General features: G+C 35.8%; 1 protein-coding gene across 1 annotated transcript in view; it reads right to left on the reverse strand.

The window, feature by feature from the left end:
* The window catches only part of LOC136027328 (histone acetyltransferase KAT6A-like), a 179,556-nt gene that overhangs the window by 54,103 nt on the left and 105,697 nt on the right, over nt 1-19,756 (reverse strand). Inside the window, exon 5 of the mRNA XM_065704462.1 lies at nt 6,498-6,699. Coding sequence (XP_065560534.1) covers nt 6,498-6,699 — 202 coding nt within the window. The remainder of the gene's footprint in view (nt 1-6,497; nt 6,700-19,756) is intronic.

The raw sequence follows: 19,756 nt of genomic DNA on the forward strand, positions 1-19,756 counted from the left end.
AACGATTTTTTTTGCCGTAATGAACAAATTACTATATTGAACAAGGAAATGAAAACGAAGGAGCAACAATCTGATGAAGGTGAGGTAAGGGAAATTCACTTGAATTAATACGTCTGTTGTCGATAAATGTTTACACAGTTCCCTTGGAACGTTATATTTGTGTCGGTCATGTAAGATGAAAACGCTAATTTACATCCAAGAAATCAATTATTTATTAAATTTTTAACAATTCATGCTTCTATTGTGTTAATATGTCTTGAAATAATACAATTAATCGTGTGCGGGCCGGCTTAGGCGGGCATCGAAAAGTAAATACTATTTGAGTGTGCCATACGTGGCGCGAAGAAACTTCTTGGAAATGTACCATGCGTGTTGGAATAAGTGGCACTTCGAAGTGGCTATTTGTAAATACTATTTGAGATGCCAATTTAGCTCATTCAATACTGAAATAGACTTGATAATTCACCGAGGGGATATTCATTTTACGCCAGTTCGAAGCGACACTTATTCCAACACGCATGGTACACTTCCAACAACTTTTTCGCGCCACGTATGGCACACTTCGAGCCACACATGTAACACTTTCACCATGTAATTTTAATTTCAGATACCCTGAGTCTAAAGAAGAAGTGATAGCAGGGATATAAAAAGAAGAGGGTCTCCCGGCCCTGATCCTAAATTTACTCAAATTTCTGAGCACTTCTTATTTAAGCTATGTAAATCTTTTTTTACTACTACTCCCCTCCCCCCCCCAAAAAAAGCAAGTACGTACCTGGGCGAGTGGGCGCAGTTCCGAAAAGTACAAAAAGGGCAAATTATAAAAGGAAAAATGTAAGCACGAAAGCTTTCTTTCTTGAAATCTCGGAAAAAGGGGAGGGGAAGAAGGTCATAAGCCGCCATGAAGTTTATTTTTTTTTGTTTTTCATTAGTCAGTAGCATGACATGGGTTAAATCGACCTCTAAAGTATAACAGTTCAAAATAGGAATGAAACCTTTTAATAGACAGTGAACAGATACAAAATTTTTAACTGGATATTTCGAACACATATACAGTGTTCATCATCAGCAGTAAAACTAAAAGACATCAATAAAACAAACAAAATTTATACCAAATTTATAACAAAATTTTGTTTGTTTTTATTGATGTCTTTTAGTTTTATTGCTTTGTTTGTTTTATTTGCCTCTGAGCAAATCATAAGTAAAAGCGAAGCATATGCACACCAGAGCCAAAAAAGAACATTTTCATTAGCCAGTGTATCCGTTAAATGTATGAAAATCGCAAATACTTGCCACCCCTCTCCTATTAAAGACATCAATAAAAACAAACAAAATTTTGTTATAAATTTGGTACAAATTTTGTTTGTTTTATTGATGTCTTTTAGTTTTACTGCTGAAGATGAACACTTTACATGTGTTCGAAATATCTAGTTAAAAATAGTATATCTGTTCACTGTCTATTAAAAGGTTTCATCCTTATTTTGAACTATTATACTTTCGTCATGAAAAGGCAGTTTGGTTTTCGAAGTTATCTCCGTCGAGTAAATTGGCCTCTGAGCAAATCATAAGTAAAAGCGAAGCATATGCACACCAGAGCCAAAAAAGAACATTTTCATTAGCCAGTGTATCCGTTAAATGTATGAAAATCGCAAATACTTGCCACCCCTCTCCTATTAAAGCATAATTATGGTTACACAAAAGATAATTTACCCTGCTTCAGCTCCTACCGAATTACATTATGAAGTAACCAACAATTATTAAAGAAAAGCTACAAATACAAAAGCAACCATGTTATTTAACGATCCGCCTGAAAACAGGAAGGGGGGCAATTTTCCTCTAAAGATCCCCTCTCGGTTTCTTTGTCAAGTAAACGGAGTCTGTAGAACCTAATTAAAATCCTATTGTAAGTTTCAATCAGTTTCTCGATTTTTTTCAAAGACTGCAATTGGCATCATATTTTTCGAGTTTCAATCTCCCCTGGGATCTAAAGAAAAATAGAACTTTTGCCAGAGAGAAAGAGGAGAGAAAGACCTGTGAAAACTTTTAAATAGGCTTTTAGAAAACAAGTTGAAAACCTGTCAAGTAGATTTACACCCATTTTTTGGCGTTTAAAGAGACTGCTGATAGGAATATTTTTACAATTTTGGAATAATAATTATAAAGCTAGAATAATACAATCACCAAAATTTCTACTTATGTAAAAAAATGATATAGTTCACTACTAAAATAAACTCATTCCTTGAAGGGATGGGAGGATGTCGTAAAAAAAATGGAAAATGAGAATTTCTTGGAAGGGTTTAAAGAGAAAGAGTCTTTATTTATGTTGGGATAAAGAAGGAGGAGTTGTTGTATTGGCCTCAGCGGCTTGGTGCTATAGTGAGTTTTAGACTGACTACTTTATGTAGAAGCAGAACCTTATCTGATCAAAGAAGGGAAAGGCTCTCCAAAAATAGCATTTAATTTATCTTCTGCTGACATCGACGAATGAATAAGGGAGTACAGAGAATTTTTATTCTGGCTCATATAACCCCTCTCCCTGTATGTTTATACCTCCCCCTCAAGATCTTTAGATTGCGTTTTTGGGATATTTCCATTGAAAATACATTTTTCTTTAATAATTTCATTGAAGAAATAAACAATTTGCCCCCACCTAGAGTTAGAAACTCTCGAATATAAGCGACTAATACTGGATTCTTACATTGGATTTTAAAGATACGTTTTTCTTGGTATTTTTAGTGAAAAAAACCTTTTTTACATTTTTGTTGAAAAAATGATAATTCTCCCCCCCCTCCGATTTTCGACATTCGTAATAATAAATTCTTAAATTATGTTGTAAATGTGCAATGAATCGGAAATCGAATTGCTATGATAACTTTGGTGGATCGAGGAAGAAACAAAAGAGAGCTTGTCGGAGGACTCGGTGTATCTTCAAAGCCCTTCAGCAATAAGGTCATTCACTAAGTAATTTACTATTACTGAGAAAAAAGCTCATAATGGTTTTACCCAATCAGATTTTTCACAGGACTTTCTGATGGAAAATTTAGAAAAATTAAATTTGGTTCAAATTTTGGTTCAAAATCAAAGTTTGGACTTTTAATAATAAGTCCAATTAAAAAGGCGTGAGTGGTATCGGTATTCTAAAATGTTCTAAAAATGCATTTAATTATATATATTTTCAAAAAAAGTACATAAATTTCAAAGATGAGTTAAAATTATGCTAACTCGAAAATATCGTATTTATTTGTTCATAGATGTGTGCCTCCTTTTATGTGGGTATTTATTTCAAATATACCAACAGCTCAAATGTGAAAGAAATGAAATAATGAATATAAGCTATGCCTAATTAATGAAACAAAACTAGTTATTGGAAACGGTTTTTGGGACTATTTCTTCTATGTCTTGCAATTTCAGGCATAGCATTTCCCCATCTAATTCATCAATCGCCCTAAAAAGAGACAGTCTTGATACCAAGTGATTATTGTAGAAAAACACAACATTTTTTAGATACTTCTATCTTAATTTAAGACGTCATTAATTTAGAATTATTTGAATGTCCTTTATAAACCATTGAATAGGCATTCAATTATATTGAATGCCTTTATAAACCATTTGGAGATTTAGACGCAAAAAAAAAATCCCATTTTGTCTTTATTTTTGCGCTTTCTTTAAAAGTCTACCCCCCCCCCCAGTATTTTCTGCAAAATACCTGTCCTGAATGATATTAAGATCCTACTGGTATGTTTAATACTTGAATGGCTTTTTTTTAAGGCGCTTGGTATTAACCAAGTGACATATAGCGATCGCAAATTCTGTCGGTCGGTCTGTCTGTCTCGGTTTTGCTAGTTTAGGCACTTATAGATAAGCTAGGACGATGAAATTAAGACGATAACTCCTTCGTAAGTTAAAAACACCTAATTTTTTCTAATTTTTCAGAATTAAGCCTCCCCCCAACTCCCCCAAAGAGAGCGAATCCATTCCGGTAACGTCAATCACGTATCTAGGACTTGTGCTTAGTTTTTCCACCAAGTTTCATCCCGATCCCTCCACACTAAGCGCTTTCCAAGATTTTAGGCTTCCCCCTCCAATTCCCCCGATGTCACCGGATCCGGTCGGGATTGAAAATAAGAGCTCTGAGACACGATATCCTTCTAAATATCATATTTCATTAAGATCCGATCACCCGTTCGTATGTTAAAAATACCTCATTTTTTATATTTTTTTCCGAATTAACCGTCCCCCCACTCCCCCCAGATGGTCGAATCGGGGAAACAACTATTTCTAACCTAATCTGGTCTATTCCCTTATACGCCTGCCAAATTGAATTTCGTATTTAAAAGGACCTCGTAACTAAGATCTCTTATTTTAAATCCCGACCGGATCCAGTGTCATTTTGGGGGGAGTGGGGGGGATCAGAAATCTTGGAAAAGGCTTAGAGTGGAGGGATCGGGATAAAACTTGGCGGGAAAAATAAGAACAAATCCTAAATACGTGATTGACATAACCGAAACGGATCCGCTCTCATTGGGCGAGTTGGGGGGAGGGTTAATTCTAAAAAATAGAAAAATAAGGTATTTTTAACTTACGAAGGAGTGATCGGATCTTAATGAAATTTCATATTTAGAAGGACCTCGTAACTCAGATCTCTTATTTTAATTCTAGACGAATCCAGCGTAATTGGGGGAGTGGGGGGATCTTGGAAAATGCTTAGAGTGGAGATATCATGATGAAACATGGTGGGAATAATAAGCACAAGTCAAAGATATGTGACCGACACAACCAGACTGGATCCACTCTCTTTTGGGGGAGTCGGGGGGGGGGGTAATTGAGGAAAATTAGAAAATATGAGGCATTTGTAACTTACGAACGGGTGATCAGATGTTAATGAAATTTGATATTTAGAAGGATCTTGTGCTTCAGAAATCTCATTTTAAATTACGACCATATGCGGTGACATTGGGGAGAGTTGGAGGGGGAAACTGGAAATCTTGGAAAACGTGAAAATTGAGGTTTCTTTATCTTACTAATGGATGATCGGATCTTAATGAAACTTGGTATATAGAAAGATATTATGTCTCAGATGCTCCATTTTCATTTCGAATCGGATCCGAGGACATATGGAAATCTTGGAAACCGGAAATCTTGGAAAACACTTAGAGCGGAGAGATCGGGATGAAGCTTGGTGGATAGAATAAGCAAATGTCGTAGATTTACGTAACCGGACAGGAGCCACTCTCTTTGGGGGAGTTAGAGGGGGGGGGGGGGTCCAGTGCTCTTACCTTTTAAATCAATCTATTAATCCTTAGAATTTTGCAGAGCTCATGCCATTTGAGCTCTTGGCTCTTCCGACCTCGTCACAAGTGCCATATGAGCTCTTAGCTCTTGTTTATATTGGTAGCTTCAAATCATCTCCTAGCTAGGAGATGCTACAGGAAATCAGCATCAGACTAAGCTGTTATACTAAAAACAATCCTTGAAAAAGATAACAATACCGTATGAAGCGTGAATGTATTCTTTTTGGCAACACGCTCTATTTCCCTTCAATTTAAATATCTATTTCAAAACAAGTTTTGAAACTTAAACCTTAACCTATACAAGATTTCAAAAGTAACGGCTGAAGATACTAAAATTGTTTTAGTTTTTATTTAAATCAGTGCCGTCAATTAGGGGGGCAGAGGGCATTCAACCCCTTGATTTTGAAACACAGTCTTTTTTGCTATTTTCGCTGAAACATACCTTTTGAGCATTTTCATTGAAAAACAGCAAAAATACCCCCTTCACTATATGTTGAAAAACACTATTAGCCCCTACCCACTATATTACCGTGGGTTGGCACCACTGGTACAAATACAACAAAAATTATTAGTTATTTGAAACAAATTTATGACTACATATAATAAAGTAAAAAAATGGAACTTCTTTCGAACATATACTTCTATACCAAGACTTGCTGTACCACCAATCACTTGAAAATATGATCTTAGGGTTAGTCTGCACCCTCTAAACCGAAGTCCACACAGAAGTGAGCGACCATTGTCAAAAACCCGCAAAAAGATATGTTTCTGAAAAATTTATAATATAGCAAAATCATGTAATTTTGAGGGGCCACGGGATGGAAGCCTTCCCGTCCTGATGTGAATATGCTAGTACAGAAAGCTCTTTAATCACTTAATCGTCAGAAGTTAAAAAAACAAAAAAAACACCATATTTAGTAGATTGAATTGCTAATAAACGAAAGGATAGAAGCGCAACAAGGACGACTTACCCAGATGGTTTGAGGAATTTAAACTAATCGCTCCCGAAATATGGTATGAGAAATTACGTGTCATTGCAGACCCCAAAAAAGTTGTTCTTTCGTTGTCGAACACTCTCTCCAATCAAAATCTTGTGTTTGGAACGGAACTATATTTCAACTGTTGGACTTTTTCTAAGGCTACGGGATTAAGAAAGGAAGAAGATACAATCTCTAGGGGAAAATAGTGAATTGTCAAAAAGGGACTTACCCACGTTTGGACCTTGTTGACATTGCCCTGGAGGGGTTTGAAAGGCAGACGTATGACCTGACTCTTGTAATGATTGGTTTTTCGACTCTGCTGGCCTCCAATTCGGATCATTAGGAGGATGGCCTTGAGACTGTGGCTGATCAGGAATCCTCATTCCACACAAAGCGCCAAGTGGGTTATAGGGCCGTACTTTCGCGACCGTCTAGATAAATAGCATAAATGTTTAATTAGAAAAAGACAATTAAAAACTAGGATACGAAATGAAGCGACAAGATGAATACCAATGAATTTCTAAGAAATCACAAAGATATTTAGATATGTCATCCAGCCCACATATCGTAGAGCTGAGAAAATCAGGCATTAATGATTAGAATTATAAAAATCAGTTGTATAGTATCATTATAAGGATTTTTGCATCGGGTTTATTAAGACTTTAAAACTGAGAAATGATTGGACCAAGGAGTTCTTCGAGAAAGTAGCAACCAACGTCATCTAACATGACCGAAACAAATTATAAAACTGCCAAACATTTTTATTCTATAATGACAAGAATCATTAGCAAACGAAAAGTCAAATATTTCTTGAAATAGTTGGTGAAACTCGTAGGCAGTGGTGCATTCTTGATAGAAAATTAAATAAAAAAAATTTAAATAAATAAAAAAGTTTTTTATTGTTTTAAAAAGTAAAACTGTTACAAAGAGTCAAATTTTAGCGTAGAGAGCGGGGCGTTGAGGTGACAGTCCCTTTCATATACGGAATAATTTTCATTCGTTTTAAGTTTTAATGTCGCTCCTTACTTTCAGTAAAAAAACTTGTTTTTTTAATTTAAATTCTGAGCGTTTTCGAATAAATGCATATTTTGATTTGGCTCTCCGCACATAAATAATTAAAACATAATTTACATTTTTTTTTAATGACTGTCTCATAATTTTGATTGGACGATTTTGAGAAAAAAGGAGCGGGGGAGGAGGCCTAGTTGCCTTCCAATTGGTTACTTAAAAAAGCAACTATAACTTTTAATTTTTTACGAACGTTTTTATTAGTAAAAAATATACGCAACTTATGAATTAACTTACGTAACGAACTTCTATATTTGTATGTTTTTATTACGTATATGAGGGGGTTTACCCCCTCATATATTGAATAAAATGGCTATCTCGGAATTTTGATCCTGTGATTTTGGGAAAAAATGAGCGTGGGAGGGGGGGATCTAGGTGCCTTCCGATTTTTGGGTCACTTAAAAAAAGCACTAGAACCTTTAATTTCCGTTAGAATGAGCCCTCTCGCAACATCCTAGGACCACTGGTTTGACACGATCACCCCTGGAAAAAAAAAACAAACAAAAAACAAATAAACACGCATCAGTGATCTGTCTTCTGGCAAAAAATACAAAATTCCACATTTTTGTAGATAGGAGCTTGAAACTTCTACAATAGGGTTCACTGATACGTTGAATCTGATGGTGTGTTAAGATTCTATGACTTTTAGGGGGTGTTCTCCCTATTTTCTAAAATAGGGCAAGTTTTTTCAGGCTCGTAACTTTTGATGGGTAAAAGTAAACTTGATGGAACTTATATATTTAAAATCAACATTGAAATGCAGTTCTTTTGAAGTTACTATTGGTATCAAATTCCATTTTTTTAGAGTTTCGGTTACTATAGAGTCGAGTCGCTCCTTACTACAGTTCGTTACCACGAACTGTTTGATTACGCCTTCAACTTCAATGGATGAAAGCCAAAAAAAAAGAGCTCTCAGCCCTTTGTATGCAATTTTGAATTATTTCTATTTTGAATTTTTTCCACTTGCAAAAGGAATAATCAAGTTTTGAACAATAAACGTTCATCATGCAAAACAATTTCATTTGATTCACATTCCCGGCCGTGGTTTCTAACCTACCAGATTTTAAAGAAGCATAGCTATTTGTCTATCCAGGAATGACAATGTGATGGTTAAAGAGAAAATACGTGACAAAAACAATCAAAAAATTCCTAAGTTTTGTTTCTTGCGTCTTACTCTGCTATTTTATCGTCATTTGTTTTTTTAATCACGACGATTAAGGTCTAGGAACTAACAAAAAGCCGCTGCTAATGAGGCCATATAAAGATGAATCTTGACACAAAACTATAGACAAAAGCAAGAAAATCAAGTTTTCCTTCGGTCTGGAGCCGTGTTTATTCCCTTGTTTTGTTCATCCTTTCCAAGAGAAATCGTATTAGATGAGCGGTTTTAGACTATTCAGTGAGGGATTGTTCATTTACGCATAGTATAACAACAGTCACATGCGAATTTTAAGGGGAAGTCTTGGGTCGAGGGGGCGTAAAGCCTCAAAACAATCCCTACCTACAAATTTTATTGAAGGATCATCAAGAACAACCCCATGAGAAAAGAAATTACTCCTTGGCCTTCTATTTTTGTAAAGAATGGGCTAAGGATATTACTATAAAGGTAAGAAATATCCTCTTGCTGAAGGAGATTTAGTGTACGACTAGAGTATTATGCTCATATGTCAGTCTAAACAGAGGAGCACGGTTAGGGACCATCCCTTTAAATCGACATTTGTCAGAAAAGCCCCTGCCACCATGAACGATTTGACAATTACCAACCAAAATCAAAATTTGTCGGAAAAAAGCAAAAACCACTTGAAAAAAAATGATTTGTTAACACCAGTTTTCTTAGCATGTGATTATTGAGAAAAAACGGTAGAACACAGACGAAATCATAATTCAAATGATATTTTAAAAATCCCGAGTCTTTTTGGAATGCAAAATGGTTGTTCCTTGACAAACTGCTAATTTCACCTGCGCTATGGCTCAGAGTGACACTGCAGGCCTATTGGACCAAAATGACTAGATAGTCATTTGGTTTCAGATTTTGAAAGGTCTTACATGTAGAATTCCATGTACCCTCACGTGGTGGTAGGTTCCGTATTTAATTTTTTTCTTACCTTCGTATCTAGCATTTTTGGTTTCATCAGAAAAGCGCATTATTTTTACAGTCTATAATTCACACTAAAAACCGACAGGAACGAAAATTACGTTTTTCAAATAGATTATGAGGATTAAAAAGTACAGACTGTGATGGAATATGAGAGTAACTGTTGGTCCATCTCTTCAATCCTCTACTATTTTGTTAAAGTTTAACTTTTTCTTTAGTCAAATAAATTAAAATGTAGCATAGGCAATTGGCAATTGCAAATTTTGTTACTCATCGATGAACTTTCAAGGCTGAAAGTTCAACGTTCAGTTCAAAAATGTATATGTTTTAATTTGTAACATCGCTTCAAAAACGTCTCAATTCCAATAAGGTCACGAAAATGATGAGATTTGAAGGGCACGGGTGTGCAAGCCCAATACAAACGCACCTAATTAGTATTGATGCCCACATTTAATTTTTTCAAAGGGGTGAGATTTGAAAAAAAAATTGCCAGATAAGAGTCATAATTTTCACAGAATCTGATGCCATAAAATGTACTTCAACGTTTAAAGAGATGTATAGAAAAAACAGGGCTATCACCCCCAGGTTGTATTTTATTGATATGATATAAACGTGTATAGTCTTGAGGCAAGTATAGAGAACGAGCCTTGGGTTCATTTCCTCCAAAATCACGAGAATCTTAAAGCCTTCCCGATAATGCCATATAATTTTCAAATAATCAGCCTATTTTTAATAGGCCACCTCACCCCAGTGACATGAACCACAAATTACTCTGCACGTAGCCTACCTTCGTACATCTATAGAAAACAAGAATTTCGGGCGAAACTCTCAATTGTACCTGTCTATGCAACCCTTAATTAAAAAAGATCCTGAAAAGGTGACTATCCCCCTCCCCCCCAAAATAGGATTTTTTTTTATCACTTTTACCTTATCATTCATCCTTGCGATTTCAAATAATCACAGAATAGAATATAATGAACCGCATGACATTATACTTCAAGTGACATAGAATTTCAAATACATAATCAAAGATATAAAATTCCACAAAATGTGAAATTATGATGATTAAAAATGATGAACCTCTTTCATAACACAGTGATATTTTAAAAGAAAGATAACGCTTTGAGATAACCTTCAATGAGTCATACTAAGGTGGTATGTATTTTGATATAACGAATCAAATCGCTTTGAGATTATTTATGGATGTTATTTATGTTTGAGATATAAGGATGTTATTACAGCACATCCTGTTCTGTTACGGCACAGGATGTGCTGTAATAACGGAGTAGTGGACGTATCATAGACAACGCAACAGCACTGCAAAGTAAAGAGCGACGTGGGCACAATGTATTATTATTATTATTATTATTTTTGGTCTTGGACCAGGGCACTTCATATCAAAAGACTTGTCGTAGAATCTTCGAAAAGGGTTCGTTCAATTTAAAATTGAAACGTCTAGAGCCCTTTTTAATAGTTGAAAGTGATTGGAGGGTAATTAACCTACCCCCCCCCCACGCCCACCATTCCCCCAAACCCATCCAATCAAAATTTTGGGGTAGTATTTTGTCCAGCAAGGCCGTAAATTATGTATTTGAGGGTGATCCCCCCCAACAGCCCTCGGAACAATGGTATATGATTTGTGATAGTTTTATGCTTGGAAGATTATTTGACTTTATTTCCCCTCATTTTTAGCTTAACGAAGCTCTTTACTTTTCTTTGAAATACTTCTTTTGTGGAAAATGTTTTTAAATTAATTTACTTAATAAAGGGAGAAAATATTTCCTTTCAGATTACTAAGTAGCAAGCAATTATAGATTCTGACCATCAATTTCGTTCTATTTAATACGGGATTATTTTCTAAAATCTAGGGAGGATAGACAAATTTGTTGTTTTTAGATTTTTCTTTCAGAAAAAATGTAAATTCCAAAAAAGGCATTTTTTAAGAAAATGGGGAAGTGGGGTGGCATTTGTCCTCACCCCTCACCTGTATGGACTGTCCTGATTTGATACTTTTGTTAAATTCCAAAAATGGTATTTTTCAAAAAAATGGGGAAGTGGGGTGGCATTTGTCCTCACCCCTCACCTGTATGGACCGTCCTGATTTGATACTTTTGTTTAAATGAGGTTACTTTTCACTAGATTTTTCCGTAATGCCTATTCTACAAGCAGAAAGCAGAAATCAGTCCCATAAGTCCCCAGGGCCAAGGCCAACGGTCTAGTCTGTTTAGACATGGCTGCTTCTTCAATTAGCTATTCTCTTTCAAAATCCGATTTAGAATCTTATCTTGATAAAACTTGCCAGAAGTTAATGGCCCTAGAACCGGTCTTGGAGGTTGAGATAACTAGATTTGTCAATGGGCTAATAGGCTCGGGTTCGCTGCTAAGGCCAACGGTATAGTCTGTTTAGACAGGGCTGCTTCTTCAATTAGCTATTCTCTTTCGGAACCCGATTTAGAATTGTATCTTGCAGGCAAAACTTGCCAATATATATATATATATATATATATATATATATATATATATATATATATATATATATATATATATATATATACCAACCAAGGTAGTCAAATTCACTGTTTCTTCAATTATAATTGATTTCTCCTTTAACAAGACCTGACTTTCGAGACATGACTTCAACTTGTTTCTTTTAAGCAAGCTCGAGTAATCGTTTTACGTTAAGGTGGAACTTGGAGTAACCAAGCTAATTATCAGCCAGTACCTTTAAATTCTGCATTTTTAGCAAAATTTTGAAAAGACTGTGCTTTCCCATCTACTTGCATTTTCAATTAAGGCATACGTCTTTCTTTTTTTTTACCATACTAGCGTTTCTCAAGACAATTTTTTGTACTCCCCCCCCCAAAAAAAAAATTGCACCCCCCAGTCCTGGATAAAACCCTGCTCGTTCGGTACTTTCAGAAAACTTGATATTTTGTTTCTGGAATTTTTTTTTTTCAATTATTCATTTCTAATTCGCCAGTGCAACAGATATCCCTGAGCCAAATTCGATCTGTACGTCGGTATTGTTTACTGCGCGGTATTGTTCGTTCTGGCTTGGCTTTCGGCAGGTAGTGAGTAGTTTGGCGGCAGTTCGTCGGTTTTTTATATTCTCCCTTCATTTCCAGACATAGAACCTTTTGGGAGGAACAAGATCGTGCATTTATCTTTCACTGTTTAAACTAATAGTTCAGCTTAATTTTTAACAAATTAATTACCTATTAAATTTATACAATCATAATATACCTTTATTATTATGTGAATATAAATCTACGTAATTACCTATACTATCAATAGAACTCTGCATGATATAATTATCAAATAAATAAAATCTATTAATCGGTCTGATCATGTTCTTCGGATTAAGCACACACACACACACACATATATATATATATATTTATATATATATATATATATATATATATATATATCAAAAAAGAAGTTTTTTAAAGAAAAGTAATGGCCATATTAAACTTAAGATCAACAGAGATAAATTCCTATAATAATTCAAACTGAAAACAATCAGAAATTACTTTTAAAGAATAAATGAAACACAAAACGAACAGAAATTAAATAAACAATTACAGCAAACAGACATAAAGCATTATAAAAAAAATGAATAAATAAATCTTAAAACGAGTAAAACTTATATTGTGAACTACAAAAAAAAGTTTGCCTCCTCCCCCAACTGTAAAAGCCTAAAGCCTGCTGCGTCATTTAAAAAGTTCTTTTTTTAACAATAACAAATGATAATAATAAAACATTGAATCCTTACGACCTTTACTATAGGCGTTGCCTCTGATAATCAAACAGTTCGTGGTAACGAACTGTAGTAAGGAGCGACCCGGCTCAATAGTAACAAAAACTCTAAAAAATTGAAGTTTGATATCAATAGCTACATCAAAAGAATCGCATTTTAATGCTGATTTTAAATATATAAGTTTCATCAAGTTTAGTCTTACCCATCAAAAGTTACGAGCCTGAGAAAATTTGCCTTATTTAGGAAAATAGGCGGAAACACCCCCTATGACACCATCGGATTCAGCGTATCAGAGAACCATACTGTAGAAGTTTCAAGCTCCTATCTACAAAAATGTGGAATTTTGTATTTTTTGCCAGAAGACAAATCACGGGTGCGTGTTTATTTTTTTTTTTTCTTTTCCCCAGGGGTCATCGTATCGACCAAGTGGTCCTAGAATGTCGATGGCTCATTCTAACGGAAATAAAAAGTTCTAGTGCCCTTTTTAAGTGACCAAAAAAATTGGAGGGCATCTAGGCCCCCTCCCACGCTCATTTTTTTCCCAAAGTCAACGGATCAAAATTTTGAGATAGCCATTTTGTTCAGCATAGTCGAAAACCATAATAACTATGTCTTTGGGGATGACTTACTCCCCCACAATCCCTGGGGGAGGGGCTGCAAGTTACAAACTTTGACCAGTGTTTACATATAGTAATGGTTATTGGGAAGGGTACAGACGTTTTCAGGGGGATTTTATTTTGTTTGGGGGTGGGGCTGAGGCGAGGGGGTTATGTTGGAGGATCTTTCCTTGGAGGAATCTGTCATGGGGGAAGAAAAATTCAATGAAAAGGGGGTAGGATTTTCTAGCATTACTATAAGAAAACAATGAAAAATAAACATGAAAACGTTTTTTCAAATGAAAGGAAGGAGTAGCATTGAAACTTAAAACGAACAGAGATTATTACGCATATGAGTTCTAAAAATACTTTAGCATAAAGAGCGAGGTATTTCGGAGGAGATAAATACCTCGCTCTTTATGCTAAAGTATTTTTAGTAATTTCAACTATTTATTCTACGGCCTTTCTGATTCAGGGGTCATTCTTAAAGAATTGGGACAAAACTTAGTATTTAGTGTAAAGAGCGAGGTATTAACGAGGGTACAAACCCCCTCGTATACATAATAAAAATATAGGATTATGAAAGTTTGTTACGTAAGTTAATTCTTAAGTTACGTATATTTTTTACTAATAAACGTTCGTTAAAAATTAAAAGTTCTAGTTGCCTTTTTAAGTAACAAAAAAAATTGGAGGGCAACTAGGACTCCTTCCCCACCCCTTATTTTTCAAAATCGTCTGATCAAAACTAAGAGAAAGCCATTTAGCCAAAAAAGGGATTAAAATACAAATTTCATTTTAATAATTTATGTGCGGAGAGCCAAAACCAAACATGCATTAATTCAAAAACGTTCAGAAATTAAATAAAAAAAAAACTAATTTTTTTAGCTGAAAGTAAGGAGCGACATTAAAACTTAAAACGAACAGAAATTACTCCGTATATGAAATGGGTTGTCCCCTCCGCAATCTTTCGCTCTTTACGCTAAAGTTTGACTCTTTGCCACAATTCTACCTTTTAAAACAATTAAAAGCTTTAGCGTAAAGAGCGAGGGATTGCGGAGGGGACAACCCATTTCATATACGGAGTAATATGTTCTTTACACTAAATCGTAAGTTTGTCCCAATTCTTTAAGAATGACCCCTGAATCAGAAAGGCCGAAGAATAAATAGTTGAAATTACTAAAAATACTATAGCATAAAGAGCGAGGTATTTATCTCCTCCTAAATACCTCACTTTTTATGCTAAAGTATTTTTAGAACCCCTCATATGCGTAATAATCTCTGTTCGTTTTAAGTTTCAATGCTACTCTTTACTTTCAATTGAAAAAAACTTTTCCATGTTTATTTTTTCATTGTTTTTTTATAGTAATTTTAGAAAATTCTGCAGAAAAAATAGAATTTCTGTTCCCTCATGACATATTTCTCCAAGGAAAGATCCTCCCACATAGCCCCCCCCCCTCAACCCCACCCCCAAAACCAAAAAAAAATCCCCTGAAAACGACTGTACACTTGCCAATAACCATTATTTTATGTAAACACTGGTCGAAATTTGTAACTTGCAGCCCCTCCCCCAGGGACTGTGGGGGGAGTATGTCATTCCCAAAGACATAGTTATTATGGTTTTGACTATGCGGAACAAAATGGCTATCTCAAAATTTTGATATGTTGACTTTGGAGAAAAAATGAGCGTGGGAGGGGGCGTAGGTGCCCTCCAATTTTTTAGGTCACTTAAAAGGGCACTAGAACTTTTCATTTCCGTTAGAATGAGCCCTCTTGCGGCATTCTAGGACCACTTGGTCGATACGATGACCCCTGGGGAAAAGAAAAAAAAAACAAAAAACAAACTAACAAATAAACACGCACCCGTGATCTGTCTTCTGGCAAAAAAATACGAAATTCCACATTTTTGTAGATAGAAGCTTGAAAATTTCGCTATAGGGTTCTCTGATACGCCCAATGCGATGGTGTGATTTTCGTTAAGATTATGTGACTTTTAGGGGGTGTTTTCCCCTATTTTCTAAAATAAGGCAATTTTTTCAGGCTCGTAACTTTTGATGACAAAGACTAAATTTGATGAAACTTATATATTTAAAATCAGCATGAAAATCTTATTTTTTTATGTATATTTTAGCATCAAAATTCCGTTTTTTATAGTTTCGTTTACTATTGAGCCGGGTCGCTCCTTACAACAGTTCGTTACCACGAACTGTTTGAAAAAAATTGCTCGAAAGTTGCATTCTATATGCTATACTCGGGGGCAAATCCGGTGCCATTGATATTTTTTTAACCATTTTTTTTATTTTAAATTCCAAAAAGATCGCTTAATAACCTTTAAAAAACGTTTTTCTTGGGTTTAAGTTATTTTTCCGCGAATTCGCGCACGCATTGTATAATCAACATTATTAATGCAAAAAAGAACTGCCGAAGACTAAAAATGTATAGTAATTCTACAGGTGGTTACTGTTTCATGCATTACCTCTACAGGTATTTCTACAGGCAGCTACTGTTCCATGCATTATATCTGAGCGATTCAAATTAGCAGATTGACAGAATTACAGAGTAACGGCAGAGTCTAGGATTAAGCAAGAGTAAGATTCAAGTGTCATGACAATTTAGTTGCCAACTCAAGGAATTGTTCATGCTTCGGTTGCTCTAAGAACAAAAATGAAAAGAACAAAGAAAAACCGAAGTTGCTTTCCATGTGCTATATTTAGGGTCAGATCCGGTGCCATAGTGATTTTTCTTCTTCAATTAGTTGTTATTTCATATTTCAAAAAGAACACTAATCGCTAATAACTGATCGCCCATTTAAAGGTATTTTCATTGACAGTCTGGACTCCTGAATTGAAGGGTTAGCCTACATTGTCAATGCAAACTGTTGTCAATATTGGATTCTCAAAATCTGGATCGTCGACCATAATCCAGGCATCCGCAATCCGAAGGCATAGTCAATAAAAATATTTTGGCAAAACATTTGAAATGTGTTTTAAACATGGGAGCTTTTGGTTTCTCTTTCGTTTGATTGTGATTAATGTAAATGCTCCTGTTTGTTTGTCAAGCCGGAATTCAGACATGGCATATACCCGCTACTTCCTAAACATACATCTTGGACGGTGAAATTTATCTAAAAATGTGATTAAGTCCGGAAGATTTCAAATGGGTAATGTCTTTAAGGCCTTTTGGAAAACGAAGAAAATATTTAAAGAGGGCTAGATTGAGGGATGGTCCTTACAGTTGCTCCTTAGTCAGTTGGTCCTTACAGTTGTGTGGAGAGTCTGATGAGTCTTTGCATTATTTTTTAAGGGGGGGTGTAAGGAATTAAGAGAATTGCAGCTGGATATATTTGGTAGGGAGGTCGGGAGAGAGATATCGGATGTTAGAAAAGTAGGGGTTATTTAGAGGTAAATAATCCCGGTTAGTCCGGGTAGATATGAAGCATCGTAAAGATTTTCTTGAATAGACAATTTTTATTTTTTTTCTCAGTTCTTGTTTCGTTGCAGCTTTTTTTCTTTCTTTTTTTACTTGTTTGTTGGGTGACAACATGACATAATTGGGCTTTCGTGTGAATACATCTATTTATCTATCTAAGTCTATCTTTCTAGCTCCAACTCCTTCAAACACCAATGCTACAGAATTTACCGTTTTATTTTCGTCGTCATTAATCGACCAAGTCGACGATCGAAAACGCTGTAGCAATTGGCCAGTACAAATAAGACAGACAGTCTTTTGAGATCAAATTAAATAAATAAAAAACAAGTTTTGTGCTGAAAGTAAGGAGCGACATTATAACTTAAAACGAACAAAAATTATTCCGTATATGAAAGAGGCTGTCCAATACTCAACGCCTAGCTCTTTACGCTAAAGTTTTTTATTGTTTAAAAAAAAATACGTGCTGCGAGGAAGAGTCAAACTCGAGCGTAAAGAGCGAGGCGTTGAGGAGGAGACAGACCCTTTCATTCACGGAATAATTTCTGTTCGTTTTAAGTTTTAATGTCGCTCCTTACTTTCAGAAGAAAAAACTTTTTTTATTTAATTTGTGATCGTTTTTTAAATAATGCCAGGAAATCCGACCCCACCTTTACGGAGAAACCCCCTCACCATGAAAACATCCTCTAAACAATTCAATCCCAGTGAAAAATTTACCCCGGAAAATTACTCTTAACCACTCCACGCATAAAGTTGAGATGGAAAAGAGGAAGTACGACACATAATTCCCGCAGTGAATACTTTCCCCTGACAAGTTTACTCCCTGAAAATTTCCTTCCCCATGCAAAAATTCCCTGTCGAAAAACCCTCAGCAGAATATTCAAAAAATGTATGCATGCATCCCAATAACATATACCATGCGTAAACGATGGGCAAATTTTATAACTTAAAGACCTTTCCCCTGGGGCTGTGGGGGGGGTCATGTTATATCCAAATGCATAGTTATTGGGCCTTTCAGCTATGATGAATAAAATAGCTATCTCAAGATTTTGATCGGACGATTTTGTGGCGCGGGGGGGTGGCCTAGTTGTCCTCCAATTTTTTGGTCACTAAAAAGGGCACTATACCTTTTCCGTTCAAATGAGCCCTTTTCTGATATTCTAGGACCACTGGGTTGATACAATCACACCTGGGGAAAACAAAAGAAAACAAGAGCTAAGAGCTCATATGGCACTTATGACAAGGCCAGAAGAGCCAAGAACTCATATGGTATGAGCTCTAACAAAATTCTAAGAATCAAAAGATTGATATAAAAGGAAAATCAGAGGCTTAATGCCGGTCGGGATTTAAAACAAGAGCTCTGAGTCACGATGTCCTTCTAAATAACAAAATTCATTAAGATCCGATCACCCACTCGTAAGTTATAAATACCTTTTTTTCTAATTTTTCCTTTTCCTTCAGCCCCCCAGATGGTCGAATCGGGGAAAACGACTTTATCAAATCAATTTGTGCAGCTCCCTGACACGCCTACCAATTTTCATCGTCCTAGCACGTCCAGAAGCACTAAACTCGCCAAAGTACAGAGCCCCACCCCCTAACTCCCCCAAAGAGAGCGAATCCAGTACGGTTACGTCAATCACGTATCTACGACATTTGCTTATTCTACCCACCAAGCTTCATCCCGATTCCTTCACTCTAAGCGTTTTCCAAGATTCCCGATTTTACCCTCCAACTCCCCCCATGTCAACAGATCTGGTCGGGGTTTGTAATAAGAGCTCTGAGACATGAGTTCCTTCTAAATATCAAATGTCATTAAGATCCGGTCACCCGTTCTTAAGTTGAAAATACCTCAATTTTTCTAATTTTTCCAAATTAACAGCCCACAGCTCCTCCAAAGAGAACGGATCCGTTCCTATTATGTCAATCACGTATCTAGAACTTGTGATTATTCTTCCCATAAAGTTTCACCCGATCACTCTAAGCGTTTTCAAATATTTCTGTTCCCCCCATCCAACCTCCTTTGTCCCCGGATCCAATTCGAGTCAGACATGGAGCATCTGAGACATAGGATCCTTCTATATATCAAGTTTAATAAAAATCCGATCACCTATTCGTAAGATAAAGATACTCCAATTTTCACATTTTCCAAGAGTTCCGGTTTCCCCTCCTACTCCTCCCAATGTCACAGGATCTGGTGGGAATTTAAAATAAGAGTTCTAAAGCACAAGATCCTTCTAAATATTAAATTTCATTTAGATCTGATCACCCGTTCGTAAGTTACAAATACCTCATTTTTTCAAATTTTTCCGAATTATTCCCCCCCCAACTCCCCCAAATAGAGCAGATCCCTTCCGATTATGTCAATCATGTATCTAGGACTTCTGCTTATTTTCCCACCAAGTTTCATCCCGATCCCTCCATTCTAAGCGTTTTCCAAGATTTTAGGTCCCCCTAAACTCCCCCCAATGTCACCACATCCTGTCAGGATTTAAAATGAAAGATCTGAGTTACGAGGTCCTTCCAAACATCAAATTTCATTAAGATCT

Source organism: Artemia franciscana, chromosome 5 (genome assembly GCF_032884065.1).
Source record: "Artemia franciscana chromosome 5, ASM3288406v1, whole genome shotgun sequence".
Lineage (NCBI taxonomy): Eukaryota > Metazoa > Arthropoda > Branchiopoda > Anostraca > Artemiidae > Artemia > Artemia franciscana.